General features: G+C 39.0%; 1 protein-coding gene across 1 annotated transcript in view; it reads left to right on the top strand.

Annotated features, from left to right (window-relative positions):
- Nucleotides 1–19,788, top strand: part of cmn (calymmin) — a 35,834-nt gene extending 16,046 nt beyond the window's left edge. Inside the window, exons 12-38 of the mRNA XM_067430665.1 lie at nucleotides 1,209–1,265; nucleotides 1,368–1,418; nucleotides 1,976–2,026; nucleotides 2,283–2,345; nucleotides 2,458–2,514; nucleotides 2,636–2,686; nucleotides 3,336–3,389; nucleotides 3,536–4,126; nucleotides 4,946–4,993; nucleotides 5,112–5,165; nucleotides 5,403–5,447; nucleotides 5,567–5,620; nucleotides 5,742–5,777; nucleotides 6,755–6,811; nucleotides 6,916–6,981; nucleotides 7,068–7,127; nucleotides 7,489–7,560; nucleotides 7,642–7,683; nucleotides 7,802–7,876; nucleotides 7,983–8,051; nucleotides 8,226–8,285; nucleotides 8,404–8,472; nucleotides 13,622–13,696; nucleotides 13,784–13,822; nucleotides 14,081–14,338; nucleotides 19,296–19,346; nucleotides 19,447–19,788. Coding sequence (XP_067286766.1) covers nucleotides 1,209–1,265; nucleotides 1,368–1,418; nucleotides 1,976–2,026; nucleotides 2,283–2,345; nucleotides 2,458–2,514; nucleotides 2,636–2,686; nucleotides 3,336–3,389; nucleotides 3,536–4,126; nucleotides 4,946–4,993; nucleotides 5,112–5,165; nucleotides 5,403–5,447; nucleotides 5,567–5,620; nucleotides 5,742–5,777; nucleotides 6,755–6,811; nucleotides 6,916–6,981; nucleotides 7,068–7,127; nucleotides 7,489–7,560; nucleotides 7,642–7,683; nucleotides 7,802–7,876; nucleotides 7,983–8,051; nucleotides 8,226–8,285; nucleotides 8,404–8,472; nucleotides 13,622–13,696; nucleotides 13,784–13,822; nucleotides 14,081–14,338; nucleotides 19,296–19,346; nucleotides 19,447–19,451 — 2,210 coding nt within the window. The 3' untranslated portion in view covers nucleotides 19,452–19,788. The remainder of the gene's footprint in view (nucleotides 1–1,208; nucleotides 1,266–1,367; nucleotides 1,419–1,975; nucleotides 2,027–2,282; nucleotides 2,346–2,457; nucleotides 2,515–2,635; nucleotides 2,687–3,335; nucleotides 3,390–3,535; nucleotides 4,127–4,945; nucleotides 4,994–5,111; nucleotides 5,166–5,402; nucleotides 5,448–5,566; nucleotides 5,621–5,741; nucleotides 5,778–6,754; nucleotides 6,812–6,915; nucleotides 6,982–7,067; nucleotides 7,128–7,488; nucleotides 7,561–7,641; nucleotides 7,684–7,801; nucleotides 7,877–7,982; nucleotides 8,052–8,225; nucleotides 8,286–8,403; nucleotides 8,473–13,621; nucleotides 13,697–13,783; nucleotides 13,823–14,080; nucleotides 14,339–19,295; nucleotides 19,347–19,446) is intronic.
- Nucleotides 19,789–19,845: the final 57 nt, after the last annotated feature.

Below are 19,845 nucleotides of genomic sequence, written 5' to 3' on the forward strand. Positions count from 1 at the left end.
AGTTCTGGAACCCTTGGTTTCAATGCAAATAAAAAAAAATCTCTTTCACATCCAGGCTCAATGCCGAGGGCACATTGAGACAAAAAGAAAATGAAAACAGTGAACCAAGAGATAGATCGGCCTCTGAGTCGCACAGATCCTGGCTGTTTTTCTCTCTATCCATGTAATGGTGCCCTACTATGGAATCGGTTCAGCAGAACCCTCTAGCTCTTTATCGGGAGGCATGGAGAGAGTGTTCTGCACGTCCTCACGTCTGTAACCAGTTCAACTGATTCGACTGTAATCAGTTCGTTGTATGCCCTTCTTTCAATGGGGTCATAGCATCTGTACAAATAGGGATTCGGCTCGGGTGTTGGAAAAGATCTATAAGATGAGTTTCAGTGTGGAAACTGAGAAGGGCTATTACTCCCATTATTTTCTATGTGCTCTAAAATACAAATTCATGATACTCACATTCGGGGCTCTCATTTGTTTGAGGCGATTAGCTCGTCGCATACAACCTCAAGGATGTTTAGATTAAAATAAGCATCTATCCTGCACACAGGAAATCTCTCAGCTTTATCCCCGCTGAGACACAAGGGTCTCAGAATTGCTGCTTATTTGAACCTCTGGAGATTGTTCATATTAAGCTCCTATTTCTAAAAAACTTGTCTTACTCTTTGCTTTAGTCTCAGCTAAGCAAGTGGGTTAGTTATATATGCCTTGTTGTTTCATCAAGAACATCTGTATTTTAGTTCAGTTGACAGCATAACCTAGCATAAGCCTAACCTGACTTTTTTCCCAAAGTCGTCTTTGGAGTTGCTCTTCAATTCTACAGGGGAATTTCGTTGAGAGGTATTTGTGCGGGGGCAAGCTAGGCTTCCCCTCATATATTTATCAGATTTTACCATCCTGGTGGCACTGCGCCTACTGTGGTGCAGCTGTGTGTGTATATATATATATATATATATATATATATATATATATATATATATATATATATATATATATATATATATATATATATATATATATATATATAGGGAGGAGGTAGGCTCCATGTCATGAGTTGTGATTGTTCCATCCTATGGACAGATGGGGTGTAATTGGTGATTCCAAATCAATTATTGATGCATTTACCATAGTGAGATACCTCACTCTCAGAGAACCAGGATTACACAAGTAGCCTAACGATATTAAACTGGTCTAAAGTACTTTTCTCTAATTAGGCTCTTCTCTTCAAAACATGGGGTATCCCAATGGTGGAACCAAGGGACCTAAACCAGGTAAACTATTTGTATGTGTAATGCATATGTTGTGTATTTATTTTCCCTGTCTTATTTTTCTGTATCATTTGACATCTTATGTGTGTTGGGTCTGCTTCAAAGGATATGGTGCTAGAGCTGGACCCTCAAATGGACAAGGAGTCAAGCCTAATAGTAAATAGCATAACATTATCACTATTATAAAACAGTTGGATAAGCCACATTCAAGGCCACTCACCTTTGATTGCACATTAATTTAATTTATTTAGAATACTCCAATTGTAGTTTAGCTCTATTTAGATTAACCTGTATCATTGGTGGAGAAGTTGTTTATATGGGATAATGCACTAATCTTAATGGTAAAGTGAGGTAACTAGAGAACCTCTAAACTGATTTATGATGGGTTTTCTTCAGAATATGGAACATATCCTAACGGAGGTTCAGCTAACCAGCCTAATACAGGTAATACACTGGATGTCATCAGCTTTAATGCATTTATTACAGGGTGGAAAATGCTGAATTTTGGAAAGAACTGAGGATATTACATTTTTTAAAGTATTTTCTCTAATTAGGCTCCTCTCTTCAAAATATGGGGTATGGAAACAAGGGACCTAAAGCAGGTAAACAACTTTTGTTTGTGTAATTCATATGTCATTAATCATATCCCCACCCCCCGTCTGATATTTCCATATCATTTGAAATCTTATGTGTGTGTTGTGTCTGCTTCAAAGGATATGGTGCTAAAGCTGGACCCTCAAATGGACAAGGAGCCAAGCCTAATGGTAAATAGAATAACATTATTACTTTTATAAAACAGTTTTGTTCCAGTTGGATAAGCCACATTCAAGGCCACCGTAAAATATGACATCACACCTTTAACTGCACATTAATATATTTCTTTATAATACACCAGTTAGTTTATCACAATTTAGATTCATACTCTGTATTATTGGTGGAGAAGTTGTTTGTTGGGGAATAAAGCACTAAAGGTCTGTATTGTAAAGTGAAGTGATTGGAGAACCTCTAAACTGATTTAAGATTGGTTTTCTTTTGGATATGGAGGATATCCTAATGGAGGTTCAGCTAACCAACCTAACACAGGTAATACACTGGATGTCTCCAGCTTTAGCGCATTTATTACAGTGTGGAAAATACAGATATTTGAAAATAACTGAGGATATTACACTAGTTTAAAGTACTTTTCTCTAATTAGGTTCTTTTCTTCAAAATATGGGGTATCCCAATGGTGGAACCAAGGGACCTAAAGCAGGTAAAAAAAATATAATTAAAATAAAAACTGTTGTGTAATGTGTATAGAGTGTTTTTCTTTTACTTTGTCAGATTTTTCTGTATCTTTATTTTATATAAATCTTGTTGGGTCTGCTTCAAAGGATATGGTGCTAAAGCTGGACCCACAAATGGACAAGGAGCCAAGCCTAATGGTACATAGCATGATTATTACTATTATAAAACTAAATATAAATAAAATATTTTTTGGCTCTAAAATCAGGTTGGATGAGTCACATTCAAAGCCACAGTAAAATTATATGATATCTGCACATTCATTGAATTCTTTATTAAAGCTACACTGTGTAACTTTTTTAGTTTATTCTTAGCTAAAAACACTTAGTTCTTTCAAAAATATATGTGCTCATTAATGTATATTTACTTCTTTCAAGTAATAAAGTATAATCATAAATTCATAATATGCCATTGAAAATACATACGGGTGAGGGGTTCGAATTTAACTCCACCGTAGGAGTTAAAACGAAATTCACTATTATTCAATGGATGGTCATATACCTCTTCACTACTAGATGGGGGAAAATATCACACAGTGTAGCTTTAATAAATTAATTGTAGAGTAGTCCCATTTAGATGTATATTCTATATCTAAATCTATATTATAGGTGAAGTATTTATTAGGGATAATGCACTATACAACTATACACGTTGATGTTGTTTTTTATATTCTACCCTTTTTATCATATTCCACACATTTCGCTGAACAGAATTTTACTATTCATTCAGGTAATCAAACGTAAAACCATTAACATAACATTAACATGTCACATATCTTGTGATCTATAGGTTATGGTGTCCCTGGCTATATGTCAAAAGGACCTTATAAAGCAGCTAATTCAGGTAAAATCATGATTATTACTTCCTCCACATGACATGAATAGAAGATCTGTCATTTAAAAATGTTATGTCTCGGCATGTGAGTGTTATGTTATGTCTCTGTCATATTTAGTTTTGTATGTTTTTAGTAAAATTGATTTGGCTTCTAGGTTATATGCCTGTAACAACTGGAAAAGAGGGTGTTTCCAGTGGAAAGGGACCTAAAGGGCAGATTTTAAGCCATGAAGAAGCACGTCATCTGCCAGTAACATCTAACACCAAGGGCTTTTTACCACAATCTGGACTTGAGCCAAATACAGGACTACTTCCAGAACAAACTAAAGACCTCCCACCAGTTCTGCAACAAACAAAGGGACAAAATCTTCATCCACAGGGCAAAGCCCCCAACTCTATGGCACCTCAGCCTGCTCCAAAGCAATTTATACAAGGTCCAGGTTCTTATAAACCTAGTAAAGCTTATAAACCACCAGCACCTGTAATTCCACAAAGCAAAGCTCCAAAACCAGCTGCACCAGTAGTACCCCAAGCAATTCCTGTACCAGAATCAGCACCTATTCCTCAAGAGTATTATTCTCAAACCTCACAGACAGTCTCGAACATAAGTCCAGTGGCACCACAACCACTTTCTTCACAGGCGCCTCTAGTGCCAGAATCAGCTCGGTCAACTCCAGAGATGCAACAAACCAAGATTCAGTCAAACCAGGCTTTGCATCAAGTGAAGAATCCAACAACAAATCCTGGTAAACCTTTATAGTTTCAAATTAAAATCTTATATGATTTTCTGAAACCATATAACATCTTGAAGCCACACCTCTTCCGCAACACTTAAATAATTCACAACCATAAACCAAGATACTTAGTAAAACTCCTGTATAAACTTTTACTAAGTAAATTTCACAATAAGCAAGTAGACAAAGTAGGCTGAAGTTTTATGTTCTGATTTAATCAGTCCATAGTGTAACAGTTAAGTATATTGACATGTTGATCCCTACTAGAACTCCGGATGATGGCTGTGGTACAGCCCTTGATTCACTTTAATTGTATTTTTCAGTCATCGGTAGCATAAATTTAAACAATCTATTGTACAAATTGTTTGGAAATGCATGCTTATGCATTTACAAGAATTGTAGTGCATAATGATTTACTCCACCAACCAAAAGTAACAACAGATCTTTAACAAATTAACTAGACAGATTTAATAAAGCCCTGAATTTCTAAACTGTTCTTACAGGAAAACTATGAGATGGTTTTGTATGAATTCATACAATGTGATACAAAGACATTATTAGAAAAAAGCATGATATTCCACCCCTAACCCAAAATACTCCTTAAAATGGCCATCACTACGTAGGCACATCATATAAAAATCTACGAATGAAATGTATAAATTAGCCACATTTGCAAACAGTAAAATAGTTACAAATTCGGATTGGTATTTATTTTGAAAGCGATTGCTTTGTAATACATTATGCATGCATTTCATCTCTGCTACTGATATTAGGTCATCTTTACTGGATAAGTGAATTTCAATGTATTTATAACTTGTTTGTGATCTACAGAACTCACTGGTCTAGGACAGGTGCAGGGAGCTATACCTTCAAAGCCTGGTAAATCCTAAATAATAATCTATCAATATAACATTAAATTACCTGGGATCTTGTTCTCAAAACAAACATTTGGTTTAATTAAAAAAATTGTAATTGTTGAAATATTTATTTATTTTAGATTGTGGACCTGGAGGACAACCTAATGGACAATGGGTCAAACTTCCAAGTCTTGGTGAGCTCTCATTTTCCCCCCACTTATTTATTGTCATATAAATGATGAAACTAATGGCAACGCTCACCAAAAATCTAAATGTTTTAAAGACAACAATCTATAAAAATAAGAGATTTTTTGGAGTCCATTTTAGCCCATGTCAGTTAGCTTTGATGCCTAAACAGTTTTGAAGACCAAGCAGAAATGATGGGGTATAAACTAAAGAAAAATCTAAAAGAAAAAAAATGTGGTTTGCAGGGTCAGAGTATCCAAATGGAAAAGGAGCAGTGTCATCACAACCAGGTGCATTAAAATCTCTATTAGCATTAACTATCTATCTATCCATAATAATAGCATTTTAACCACTTTTAATACAAAAAATACTTCGGGGAAAAAAGCCTGTATAACTCTTCTGTCACTAGGCTTTGGAATGGGTGGTTATCCAGCTCATGGCATGAACAATGGCTACAAAGCAGGTGAGTCATTATAAAACACATTTTATTGTAATTAACATCACTTATTTTGGCTTCATCTTTCTATAGTCTTATTTAAAATGCTGAAAAATGTGGCCCTTATTTCGCCGTCTTTACTATGCAGGTTATGGAGGCTATGGAAACCAATTCAAAAAGCAAGGTTAGAATATGTACTACTTCATTGATATTGCAAATATAATTTGTTAACATGGACACAATTGCCCCCCCCCCCCAAAAAAAATAAAATAAAAAAAAATGAATGAATGAATGAATGTATGAATGAATGAATGAATGAATGAATGAATGAATGAAATTGTTGGTTGGATTTCAATAGGCAAATGCATATATTGACCAAACATTGATGCACCTCTAGATGGAAATAGCATCATAAAATGTATTTCCATCAAGAAGTGTATTCATTTTTAGTCAAGATCTTGTATTTGACAATGCAAGAGTCAAGCACTCTGTAAAGTCTCCTGCAGCACATCCCAAAGCCAATTTCTGTGTTAAAATGATTCCTCATGCTCCATCCGAATCATTCTTTCATAATCCTTGACATGGACATCCTGGATTATGGCTATGATGTGTCTTCCTCCATGGTTGTTTAATAAATGAATAGCTACACACTCCATAACACTTTAGAAAACCTGTTACCAAATATACAACATGCAACATAATAATCACTTCAATAATGATCCAATCGTAGACTCTTAAGCATTTGCCTATTTAAATCCAAACAGTTGGGCAGTGTATCTATAAATTAACAATAAAGTAACCGTGTTTCTAAAATGTAGATATAAATGCATTTAAGTTTTGCTTAAATAAATAAATGGGTCTCCATTTCAAAACACTTTTTTGGTATAGTAAAATAACAGCCGTATCTTGTGCTGTAGTTCTGCTTGTCGCATAGTAAACACTGTACTATTGCGTACCATTACTTAAAAAAAAGAAAAGAAACAGTATGCCATATTCTACGATTTGTTCACACAGTAGTATGCCACATGACCCACTTAACTGAATGTTTGTGTGTGTAGTATTTATATTTTTGTTTCTGCCTTGTTTTCTGTGCTACACATTTAGAAGAAACAATTTGATTATATAGTCATTAATATTTAAACTTCTCTGTTTTTCTGATAGCTGGACCACAAGGTCAGCAACCCACAGGTTTTAAGGGAAAATCTCAAGCGAAATATGGTTAGTGTGAGAAAAAATTATGTTGTCTCTTTTCAATTGCTAATCAAAAATACTGCAAACTGACATTTGCTAGGTTTTCATAAGCAAGGTCTTATTTTTTTCAGGGATTGGTGGACTTCCATTTGGTGGTTTGCCCAATGGATATCAAACAAACCCCTCTGGACAATATGGCATGTCTATATATTCTTTATAATATTTAGAGTTAGTATTGACCCTAACTGTATTCCTGATGGATTTGTGTGCATATTTCTCATAGGTAATGATGGTCAGCACTATGGAGCCAACCCCTACAATCCTAAAGCATCAGGAAAATACGGTGAAGATTCGATGCTTGATATTCCTTTTACAATTTTTCCTAATTGTTTATATGCATTTATCAGTTGACAGTCAGTTTGTAGCATCACACTATAGATTGTGGTAGAAATTAACATGTCTAAACATTATTTTTTTTTTTTTACATTACTTTGTATGTAAAGTATTTACATTTTTAAAAAATACATATTTAAAAATGCTGTTCTTTAAAATCTACATCAAGTCAATATTTGATGGAACTGCTGACATGAAAATTGGGAACTTTTGCATCTTAGAAAACGATATAGAATGCTGTTAAATACAAATAAAATTTGCAATATATAATATTATTATTTTGATTAATCTGTTCTCTGACCCCAAAATAGGACATGGTAGTTTACCTTACAACTCTCAGCCTTTTCTTCCTGAATCTGTTGCCAAATCCCCTAGTAAATATGGTAAGTTAATAAAACATTTACATTGATTTGAGCACATCTGTTATTGAAGATATTTTAAAATATAAGTTTATGTTTTTTCAGATTTTGGAGGGTTACCCTACAATGGTCAGCCACTTGGAAATGGTAATGACAAATCATTTGTCAAATATAGTGACTGTTATTTCTTTCAATATTGTCTCACAAATTGTCTTACAAATTCAAAATCTGAAAGGGAGTATATGTTACTGTAATTCTCTCTCAGGACACAAGGGTCTTCAATATGGTGGTCAGCCACTTGATCTTAGGCCTGATGCTGTGTCTGGAAAATATGGTGAAAGTGAGTGTTGTTGTTTTGTTTTTTTATATATAGATGATAAATGACAACACCACTAATGTCATATTACTATACTGATAGGTATGCCCATTCTCTCTACTTTCTGTAGGTTCTCCAGAATCCCTGTATAATCCAGAAACTCTCAGTCTCAGTAGCGATGCCAAATCAGCTAAATATGGTGTGAAATCTTTTTTCCACATCTTTTTTTAACTTACTTATTTATTTCTCTAGTTTAAAGATCCTCTTCGTCATTCCTTTGTATGTTAATTGTCAAAATCCATGCAGTTAGGCTGATGTGAATGTAAAAATTGTTTTGTACTTACCCTTGGTAAAATCACTGCATCTCTTACAGGTAATCCAGCAGTATCATATGAACTCCTCGGCCCAGTGACTGACGGCCAGTCTGTTGATGGTATGTACATCTCCTATTTATTTAGTTTTAAAAAATGCAAGATGGTTATAATTTGAATTTAAGACCATAAACGTTTTAATGCTATCATTAAATAATTTTTTGTCTTTCATTTGAATAGAAAACAGAAGCCTGGAGGCTTTGCATCAAGGTCCAGAGATTGACGGACATAAGTCCATTGACCAATATGGTTAGATGTATTTTCAGATATCGGCATTCATTTAAATTACGCCCGTTTCACACATACTCTTTCTGCGGTGTGTATGCGGTGCGTATTATTTTCCGTACCCATGTTAACGGATTACAGCTTTCACACTTCACGTGGATCTGTCAGTCCGTTCCAGGTGCGGTGCGTGCGGTGCGTGCAGTGATCTTTCCGTAGTGAATCTATTTTTTGCTGTGTTGCACTACTGCATTAAAGTAAAAGAACATTTTTCACATTAAAATAAACATGTACTTACGCGAAAATCTAGTAATTTCATCACAAATGCATACAATTTTAAATATATACTCTTGTTTCAAGAAATGACACCTTACCTGGCATTTAGGTAAAAAAGTGCAATAATGGATAGCACTGTAGGATTTCTTTTAAAAGGGTTTAAAAACCGAAAGAAAAGACGAGAGTCTCCTGTTTTTGAATAGCCTTATTTCTAATTTTAAAAGTGTGTGATTTTAGGCTATAACCTATGTTTAAATGTTTTGCCACTTGTGTGAGCTAAGTCTAAAGTATAGGCTATATAAATATGAATTAAATAAAATGTTGTTTTGTAGTATGTTAACCTGACTTCTATGAAAGAGTAAACAAAGAGAATTGCAATTCTGATGAGCCATGTTCAGTAACAACTTTTGGATTTTAAATAAAAAATAATGAATAAATGCTGTGCTTGTGGTATGCAACAGCGGATCAGTTGCGGACTGCAAACGCAGTGTATGTGAAAGCACAACAGGGTGTGCGGCTCCTGCACCGCATACGCACTGCAGACAGAGTATGTGTGAAACGGGCTTGTGGTTACACTGGTATTTTTTGCTTGCATATGACACATCTGATAATGTTAAACAAATAAAAAGAAAAATCTGCACCTGTTTTTTTTTTTTTTTTTTGCTTATCTGTTCTGAGCCACATACCAAATGTGACCCTGGAACCACATAAGGGTAAATGTAGATTTATAGAACAACAAAAATATATATAAAAATCAGAGGTGGATAAAGTACACAACTCTATTACTTGAGTAAAAGTAAAAGTACTACTGGTCAAATATTACTCTGTTACAAGTGAAAGTTGTAAAAATAGATGTTTTACTCAAGTAAAAGTACAGAAGTATTTGTTTTCAAATGTACTTAATTATAAAAGTAAATTTCCTTTTTTATGCCAATGCATTATTTTATTACTGTTGTATAAATGCACACTGTCATCATGGATTAAGCCATTCAGTGATGCTCCATCTGACATACTACCATACGACTATCTTAAACTAATTTAAATACTTGTATATAAGTTACAAAGCTCGGAACAAAGCTGCCATCACTTTAAGGCCGAATGCACAGATCCAATACACTGATACACATCTGATATTCTCCCAACTTTACTCTTCTCTTTCTCCCAGATGTTTATATTTTTAATATTTTATAAGACATGCACCAAGTGTATGCCAACTAAACTAATCTTGATTTTTTTTTTTTTAAATCTGAAACATACTGTCAAAGTATGGCTATGGGTGCACACACTTGTGCCTAAGAACCGTCTTCTTCCATTTTGCTATGAACTGATCAGTGTTCAAAAAAAGTTGGGGAAATGTATATAATAATAATAATAATAATAATAAATTTTATTTATAATGCACTTTATATTAAACAAAATCTCAAAGTGCTACAGAATTTAAAAACAAAAACAAAACAATCAACAACAATAAATAAATAAAACCGAAAAAATAAAATAAAATAAATTAAACAAGTAGCAAGTCAATTAAAAGTCAATTAAAATCTCTGCTAAAAAGGTGGGTTTTAAGACCACGCTTAAAAGTATCTATAGTCTGTGGAGTCCGCAGGTGGTCAGGGAGAGCATTCCACAGACTGGGGGCTGCAGAGCAGAAGGCCCGATCCCCCATAGTACGGAGATTGGCTGTGGGAGTTTTGAGGCGATACAGCGAAACAGAGCGGAGGTTACGAGTGGCTGTTTGTGTGGTGAGGAGTTCCTTGAGATAGGAGGGAGCATCACCATGGATGCACTGGTGGGTAAGGAGAGAGATCTTGTACTCGATCCTGAACGACACAGGAAGCCAGTGGAGTGATTTTAGAATGGGGGTGATATGGTCGTATTTGCGCACCCTCATGAGGATCCTAGCAGCGCTGTTCTGAATACACTGCAGCCTCTGGAGATTTTTGCTAGGGATGCCAATAAGGAGCGCATTGCAGTAGTCCAGCCTGGAGGAGATAAAGGCATGGACAAGCTTCTCCGCATCAGCCAGTGATAGAATGGGACGAAGTTTGGCAATGTTTCTGAGGTGGAAGAAGGAGGTCTTACACAGGTGTTTGATGTGCGCTTCAAAAGTAAGCTGTGATTCCATTCTGACCCCCAGATTCGTGACTGAAGTGGAAAGAGGAATGACCTGATCAGAGAAAGCAATGCTGGTGATAACGGACTTCTGGACCTGAAGTGGAGTGCCGACTAGGATAGCTTCAGTTTTGGAGCTGTTTAGCTGCAGAAAGTTTTGCTTCATCCACGCCTTTATCTCATCCAGGCAAGTGATCAAAGTGGAAGGTGTGAGGTCAGCAGAGGGAGATGAACTTGTCCTAAAGTAAAGTTGAGTGTCATCAGCATAGCAGTGAAAAGAAATCCCATGCCGGTTGATGAGTCGGCCAAGGGGGAGCATGTAGAGTATGAACAGGGTGGGTCCGAGCACAGAGCCTTGAGGGACACCGCAGGTGACATTGTGTGACAGGGATGTAGCTTCTCCTAACGCAACATATTCAGTTCTCCCAGTGAGATAAGAAGAAAACCAGTTGTGGACCGAGTCAGAGAGACCAATGGTGGAATGTAAACGGTGAAGGAGGATGTTATGGTCAACTGTATCGAAAGCTGCAGTTAAGTCCAGGAGGATGAGAAGGGATGGGGAACCAGCATCTGCCGCCATCAAAAGATCGTTTGTGACCCTGACCAAAGCTGTTTCTGTGCTGTGTCCTGAGCGGAAACCAGACTGAAATTTCTCATAAAGATGGTTATGCTCCAAATGGACCTGAAGCTGTGCAGCAACAACTTTTTCCAGCACCTTAGAGAGGTATGGGAGGTTGGAGATGGGCCTGTAGTTGTCATTAACATCTGGGTCTAAAGTAGGTTTTTTCAGAAGTGGTCTGATGATAGCAGTTTTAAGAGATGAAGGAACATGGCCAGCCTGACCCTATAAGAGTGATTCCTGATAGACTGTCTGCAACAACAACAACAAAAAACCTTTTAAAGAAGGAAAAAATCATCCACAGACTTTCAGAACGGCAACAGAAAAAACTTTCGACCTAGATAGAAATGTAGTGGAGTAAAAAGTATGATATTTGTCTTTCAAATGTAGTGAAGTAAAAGTCATAAGTTTCCAGAAAAAATAATACTCCAGTAAAGTACAGATACTCAAAAAGTGTACTTAAGTACGGTACTCAAGTAAATGTACTTAGTTACTGTCCACCTCTGATAAAAATGCATGTAGAGTTTTAAATATCTGTAAACTAAGGGTACAAATCTACATTATGAAATATTCTCCTTTTAAATTTGTCCAAATTAAGTCCATAACAATGCATAATACTACTAATAATATATTTTCTTATATATTTACAGTAGGAAATTTACAAAATATCTTAATGAAACATCGACAGAAAAATCGATAATTTTGACCCATATCAATGTGTTGGCTATTGCCTCAAATAATGTATACCCGTGCAACTTGTGACTGGTTTTGTGGTCCAAGTTCACAATTTTAAATGAGATGCATACATATCTGATATCTGAAGACAACTTTTCTTACTCTCATATGCGTCTCATATCAGCCAGCAGCCATATCGCCATATCACCCTGTAGCCCAAGACTGGTTTCCCATTGAAGCAAAACAGGGCTGAGCCTGGTCAGTACCTGGATGGGAGACCAACTGGGAAAACCAGGTAGCTGAGGTATTAGTGAGGCCAGCAGGGAGCGCTCACCCTGTGGTCTGTGTGGGTCCTAACGCCCCAGTGATGGGGACACTGTACTGCAACAAGCGTCGGATGAGATATTAAACAAAGGTCCTGACTCTCTTTGGTCATTAAAAATCCCAGGATGTCCTTCGGAAAAAGAGTAGGGGTGTAACCCTGGCAACCTGGCCAAATTTTCCCATTGGCCTCTGTCCATAATGGCCTCCTAATAATCCCCATATATACTGATTGGCTTCATCACTGTCTCCTCTCCACCAATCAGCTGGTGTGTGGTGAGCGTTCTGGCACAATATGGTTGCCGTCCCATCATCCAGGTGGATGCTGCACATTGGTGGTGGTTGAGGAGATTCCCCTCTTATATATGTAAAACGCTTTGAATACCCAGAAAAGCACTATACAAATGTAACAATATTATTATATTATAAAGTAGACGTGCCTGATGTGCTCACCCAAAAACAGCTTTTTAGAGGTGAAAATTGTATATATAAGTATGAGATTGCCCTCACACAAAAATATTAAATGCACGTAACCTGACTTTGAGCTGCAGCCCTGTTAATTGTATCCATAAAATAGCTGTACTAATGAAATCTACATTGTTTTTTTTTAGCAACAAGGTGATAACTTGCAAACATCAATTCCCACTTTAAATCGTCCATACTACAAAGTGATCCTAGTAATGTATAAGCAAAATAATCATATTTGGAGTGCATTAAAGTCAAAGAACCACCTGATGTGAATTATATAAATAAGTTTTATGTAGCCTATATGGCCATTTGAAACTCTAGGGTTGACCATGTTGCTAAAAGCATTCACCAATGGAATCATTTTCTATGTTCACACTGCAAATGCTTCAATTCTGATTTATTGGTCAGATCCAATTTCTTTGTCAGTGTGAGCTTGAACTGGTCATGGTACTAAACCACTTGCACAAAGAAACTCTAACATAGACAGTTTCCATATGGAATACAACATGAAGACCATTGAAGGATCCAAATGAGGATGAGGAGAAATAGAGCAGGTTTTCTCATATAGTTTTCCCTCAAGTACCGCTAGTATAGAGCTGCCACTAGAATAATTATGAGTATAAAAGCTCACTGTGCCTCCACTGACTAAATTTGCTTCCGTCTTTCATATTCCATATTCACATATTCATTCTGTGCTTGATTCAGGAGATGGAGAGGTTCCACCTCATCCTGATGCTCCAGGAGCTGGAGAAGCAAATGCACAATCCATCGAGAAATATGGTAAAAGCATTTTTTGACAATGTGTATATAAACAAGAATGAGGTGTGTAAATCTACATATTAACATGCCTCACCCTCTTTGTTCAAGGAAAAGGAGATTATACAGATGGTAGAGTACAACCAGAAGGTAAAAGTAATGTTCAAAACTAAATGTAAATGTTTTACATCTGGTATTTATATATAAAATTTAAATTAAAACTTTGCACAGACTTGACAATTGTATTTCATAGTTGCAGCATTTATTAATGATGCCGACCAGGGACAGAAGTTTACTTTTCCACTATAGCCCCCTGAAATTGATTTCCAGTCATCTTTTTCTTACCTTTAAGGCATTTTCTACACAAATCCAATCTTTCCTACCATGTCTTTTTTGACTGTCCTGCAGTTGTCTCATTTCCTGGTGTTCCTACTGTGGGCCCCGATCCTCACATCCCAGCTGTCACCTCATTAGACGCTACCCTTTCCCTGGACGGCTCCTCTCAGGTCCCAGTCTCTGTGCCTGATGTGTCTGCTTTTCCTGTCTCACCCATAATCCCTCAGCCTGAGCTGTCCACTCTAATGCTGCAGCCTGCACCACCACAACAGATCCACATCCAGCAGCACCTTAAGTTCCACATCCAACCAAACGGCGACTCCCAGACAGGTAAGATACTAATAAATGCTCTCTTGGGATCACATATTCTATTTTATTGTGCAGAGTTGCTTTGCAACTAACAACGATTGGAAAGTTTGAGTCGAACCCCTAGTTGACGGCTATGCTTTCCCGGGCCGGGCTTGAGTGGAACCCTCAACCCCATACCAAACCTTCTAGGTTGCACGATTAGTTTCTCGGGGTGGGTCACGCTGGTTCTCAGCATCCTGCCCTGGTGCCTTTCTTCCTGAAGGTGCATGAGGAGCACACTAGGACATGGACGACACCATTCAGTGCCAGAAACAGACCAGGTGGTTCCTCCCTCCACACTACCCTTGATGGCTGGCAAGCCAGGGGGTACGTGGGAATCCCTCCGTGGGAGCAGGCCATCGCAATGCAACTGTGTCCGGCGACCGCTTCCAACTGGCACGGAGACCCGCTTCTCTTGTCCAAGCCCAGTAAGTTATCTTCCAGTCTGACTGTAAAGGCTTACAGGTCTTGTGGCCACTCGATGTCCACTCTTGTGGTCCATAAGCAGAATCTCTGGCTCAACCTGGCCGACATGAGGAAGACCGATAAAACTTGGTTCCTGGACTCCCCCATTTCCACAGCCGAGTTGTTCGGCGACATCGTTGAGAGCTTTGTCTAGCAGTTCTCGGCCGCCCAGAAGCAAATGGATACCATCAGGCACATCTTGCCCCTGCGGCCCACTGCTGCCTCCACCCCGCCGCCGGCGGCAGCACCTCCGCCTGCTCGTCCGCCTGCTCATCGATCGATTAAAATATTTAATTTAATCGCACAATTTTATCAGTTCTAAATGTACCTTAAATTAAAAAATTTCAAGTTTTTAATACTCGAAACAACGTGGGTATGAACAAATATGCATGCTTTATGCAAATGTGCATTTATTATTAATGAAAACATACTCAGAACATGAAGACTAGACATGTTAAACGGTCACAGATGTTTTTCAAAGAACTAGTTCATGTCTCTTAAGCCTAAGCTTAAAAATTCAGAATAAGCAGTGATTTCTCTCATTTTAAGATAAAGGGAGTTTTTACACTGGCCGTTTAGTTCAGAACAGGGCACAGTTCTTATGAAAAATTAGTAATGTGAATGCTGTCATGCGGACCTGGGAGCGCACCAGAACCACACCATACCTGGAGGAGGTCCATATTCCAGGAGTAGGAATATAGTGTGGCCCCTTTAAGAGCTGGAATATAGTGCAGTCCCTTTAAGAGCTGCACGTTCCTGCCTGTGTTTTGTGTGGGTGCGCCGAACTGTGCTGCGATTCACGTGAACAGTGTGAGAAACACGGACTTGGGAGCTCTTGTTCAGAAAAGTAATCCACGTATTCATTTTATCTGATTGTAATGTATTTAGTTCAATAAAACACATGTACTGTAAGTGGTGATGGTGTTAATGATTTACCTCAGACATGAGCGAGAGTGAGCTTGCTCTGCATCATGATCAGACTGCAGAGAATGTGCTCGGTGTAAAAACGCACTTTTCTTTTGAACGGGAGTCTAATAAAAGTTAAGCAGAAAATATGGTAGCTTATGTAGGCTAAAACTGCACTTGTTTCAGAGTAATGTTATTGTTAACCCTTTTCTTTCCCTATTAATGTTTGCTGCTGCATCCTTTATGTCTATAGCTGATCTAAATTTCTCCAACTACGGGCCATGGATCAAACAGAAAATGCACGCTGCGTTAATCGTAAATAAAATTAGTACAGTTAAAATGAATTTGCGTTAACGCGTTATTTTTTTGCCAATTTCAGAAAATGTTCTGAAATTTTCCAGAATGCACAGATTGCCAATCCATCCCTGCTTCAGCCCATGGTCGTACCCTTCATTTCTACGGGCAGCAGTGCATCTAGAACAAGTGTCCAGGCATACTGTTGTCTCCGCGGATGCCTCATCCACCGACTGGGGTGCCACGTACAATGGGCTTGCAGTTTCGGGTCTGTAGACAGGGCCCCAACTGCAATGGTATATCAATTGCCTGGAGTTGTTAGCAGTTATTCTTGCGTTGCGCCACTTCAAAATGCTGCTAGAAGGTAAGCTTGTTCTGGTCTGTACGAACAGCACTGCGGCACTTGCATACATCGACAAAAAGAGTGGTCTACACTCCTGTCGCATGTCACAACTCGCCCGCCATCTCCTCCTATGGAGCCAGAAGCATCTGAGGTCGTTTCATGCCATTCACATTCCGGGCCTGCTCAATCGTGGCGCCGATGAGCTCTCGCGACAGCTAGTGCTTTGGGAGAGTGGAGACTCTATTCCCAGGTGGTCCAGCTAATATGGAGCCACTCCAGGACCGCACAAGGAGACCTGTTTGCCGCCCGGACACGGGCCATATACATTTTATCTATTCCCTGACCATGGGGACCCTCGGCTCGGATGCCCTGGCACACAGCTGGCTCCGGTGGCCTATGCAAGTATGCTTTCCCCCAGTAAGCCTTCTAGCACAGACACTCTGCAAGGTCAGAGTGGATGAGGAGCACGTTCTGTTGGTCGCTCAGCATTGGCCCAACAGAACTTGGTTCCTGGAACTAGTGCTTCTCGCAACAGCACCTCCTTGGCCCATTCCTCTGAGGAAGGACCTCCTGAGGAAGGACCTCCTGACTCAGAGACAGGGCACCCACCTGGTACTCGTGTTCAGACCTCTAGAAACACCATGTCTGGTCCCTGGACAGGACGTGGAGGTTCTAGGTGGCCTACCACAGACTGTGGTAGACACCATCTCTTCCGCTAGAGCGCCCTCTACGAGGCATCTCTATGCAAGACTCCTGAAGATGTTCGGTCAGTGCCGTGCTTTCCTTCCTACAAGTTGGGTTGGAGAAAAAGCTATCATCACGCTATCGCCGCTAATCATGATTTAGTAGGTGGAAAGTCCTTAGGGAAGCATAACCTGATCATCAGGTTCCTGAGGGTGGTGAGGAGATTGAATCCGCCTCGTCCTCCTTCCTACCCTCTTGGGACCTGTCTCTGGTGCTGAGAGACCTCCCTTTGAGTCTTTGCAGTCAGCAGAGTTAAAAATCCTGCCTCTGAAGACTACTCCTTACTGCATTGGGGTCTATCAAGAGGTTAAGGGACCTGCATTTTTGGTCAACGAATCGTGCCTGGAATTCAGGCCGGATAACTCTCCCATGATCCTGAGCCGGATATGTGCCCAAGGTTCCTACCACTCTCTTCCGGGACCAGGTGGTAAACTTGCAAGCACTTCCTTCGGAGGAGGCAGACCCAGCCCTAACTTTTTTCTGTCCTGTCCATAACCTGCGGACTTGGACAGAACGCAAAACTTCAGGGCCTCAGAGCAGCTCTTAGTCTGTTATGAAGGCCAGCAGAGGATGGCCCACTGGATTGTGGATGCCATCGTCTTGCCCTATAAATCCTAAGATGTACCCTGCCTGGGGTTAGAGCCCACTCCACCAGGGGTGTGGCCTCCTCCTGGGCATTGGCTCGTGGCACCTCGCTGACAGATATCGGGCTGGGCAACACCCAAGATGTTCGCTAGATTCTATAGCCTGCGTGTAGTGCCGGTATCTTCCTGTGTGCTCACTTATAGTAAGTAACACTTCTAAGTGTTGGCTTGCTGCACCACTCCCTTCCCCATATGCTCCAGTCGAGTTCCCCAGAATGGCGAACACTGTCGAGTCCTCCGCAATCCGCGACAGTCGGACGTGACAGAGCATCCAACATCAGGTCCTACACTCGTATGCATTGGTGGAACTTGTGTTAGGCTGGCTTCCATATGTTTTGACCCCCAGGGCGGTCCCATATGTGTATTCTTCCACGGTACAGCTCCCTACGGCGAGCCTGTGTCTTTCCCTCGGCAGAGCCAGCTCTCGTGTCTCAGTCAGGTGTTGCTCCCCCGCCTACAATGGCCGGGGCCACCCCTGGGACTCATGGCCCACGGCCAGTCTATACGTGTATTCTCCACATGGTTACTCCCTCCGGGCATGATGTGGCTTCCGCAGTCTGAGGGGCTCACGGGGTGCTGGAAATGGTAGTACCAATACTTCGGTGACGTCTGAAGTATATTAAATTGACTGACTAAAAGGGAAAGTCTCGCTTATGTATGGTAACCCTCATTCCCTGAAAGAGGGAACGGCTCTCTGAAATGATCCCCAATTCATCGGTGACGTCCGACATATGTCTCCGTTCCCTCCTTCAGATGATGTTTTATAATGCTAATATAAAAAAATAGCCTAGCCCAGTGGTTCTCAAACCTGTCCTGGGGACCCCCAACCAGTGCACATTTTGCATGTCTCCCTCATCTAACACACCTGATTCAAATCATCAGCTCATTAGTAGAGACTGCAAGACTTGAATTGGTTTTGTTTGATGAGGGAACATGCAAAATGTGCAATGGTGAGGGGTCCCTAGGACAGGTTTGAGAACCACTGGCCTAGCCAATGTTTTTGTCATGTGTGGTGTTTTGGTTTAGCATTGGTTATTTCATCTTATTTAAACACAATCATTTTTAAAGTCTGTTATTCTGCAGCTTAACTTGAACTAATATTTAGTCTGAGTATATGTGTACATTTTTCACAAACTGTGAGATAGAGTCTGCGGGAGTGGGTGAAAGTGGATGTGAACACAAACATAGCAGGCGGTCCTGGTTATACATTTATCGGGACCAGGCGGGTGCAAGAAAACAGTAAATCAGCCAATCAACAGAAAGGGGTGTGTCCACTCATGAGGGGGAGGTGCCTGTGCTGCCTAATGTCTTTCTGAATTCAGAGGCAGAGCTATCAAGTTAGGAGTGTGATCCTTTTGATTAGGGGCGTTTTTGTTTTGGTGATTTTTAAATATCAACATATTTTTCAGAAATTGCCTAATGCACCTTTAAATTACACCAATTTAATGCATGACACCTATTCTATCAAAATAAAACACACACACAAAAAAATACCTTAATGTAAATAGCTGTATTTCTTAACTTTGTGTATTCTTTTTAACAGGAAACGAAGGCAAATACAAATTGAGTGGATTCTTTGGAAATAAATACCAAGGTAATTAATATGTATACACAGTTAACATTAATAAAACTTAAATCATAAGAATAATAATAATGTGGCATTTTTCTAACTTATAACTCCCTTTTTTTCTTAGGATAATTTTGAGCTGGATGTTCATGCTGCAAGAATGTGTATCTTTACTTGATTTCTCTTTTCTTTTTTTTCTTTTTTTTTACACAATGTTTCTGTGAATGAATGTTGTACATTTTCTGTCATTTTATTTTAGTCTTTTGCTCTCCTTGTATTTAAATGTATTGTTTATATTTGTTGCCTTGCCATTAAAAGAAACAGCTGCTTGTACAAACATTTTAGATTAAACATAATTATTTAACAAACATATCTTTTTTTCCATTTCTTTGTTTTTTAATTCCATAATTCCACAAAAATGTTTCTTGTATTTTAAGTTTTCGTTTTATGTTTATGTTTTCTTTTTCTAGAAGCCACTGTTATTTATTTCTTTTTAATTTCCCGTGGCAAGGCTATGTATTAAATA

This window comes from Pseudorasbora parva, chromosome 21 (genome assembly GCF_024679245.1).
Source record: "Pseudorasbora parva isolate DD20220531a chromosome 21, ASM2467924v1, whole genome shotgun sequence".
Lineage (NCBI taxonomy): Eukaryota > Metazoa > Chordata > Actinopteri > Cypriniformes > Gobionidae > Pseudorasbora > Pseudorasbora parva.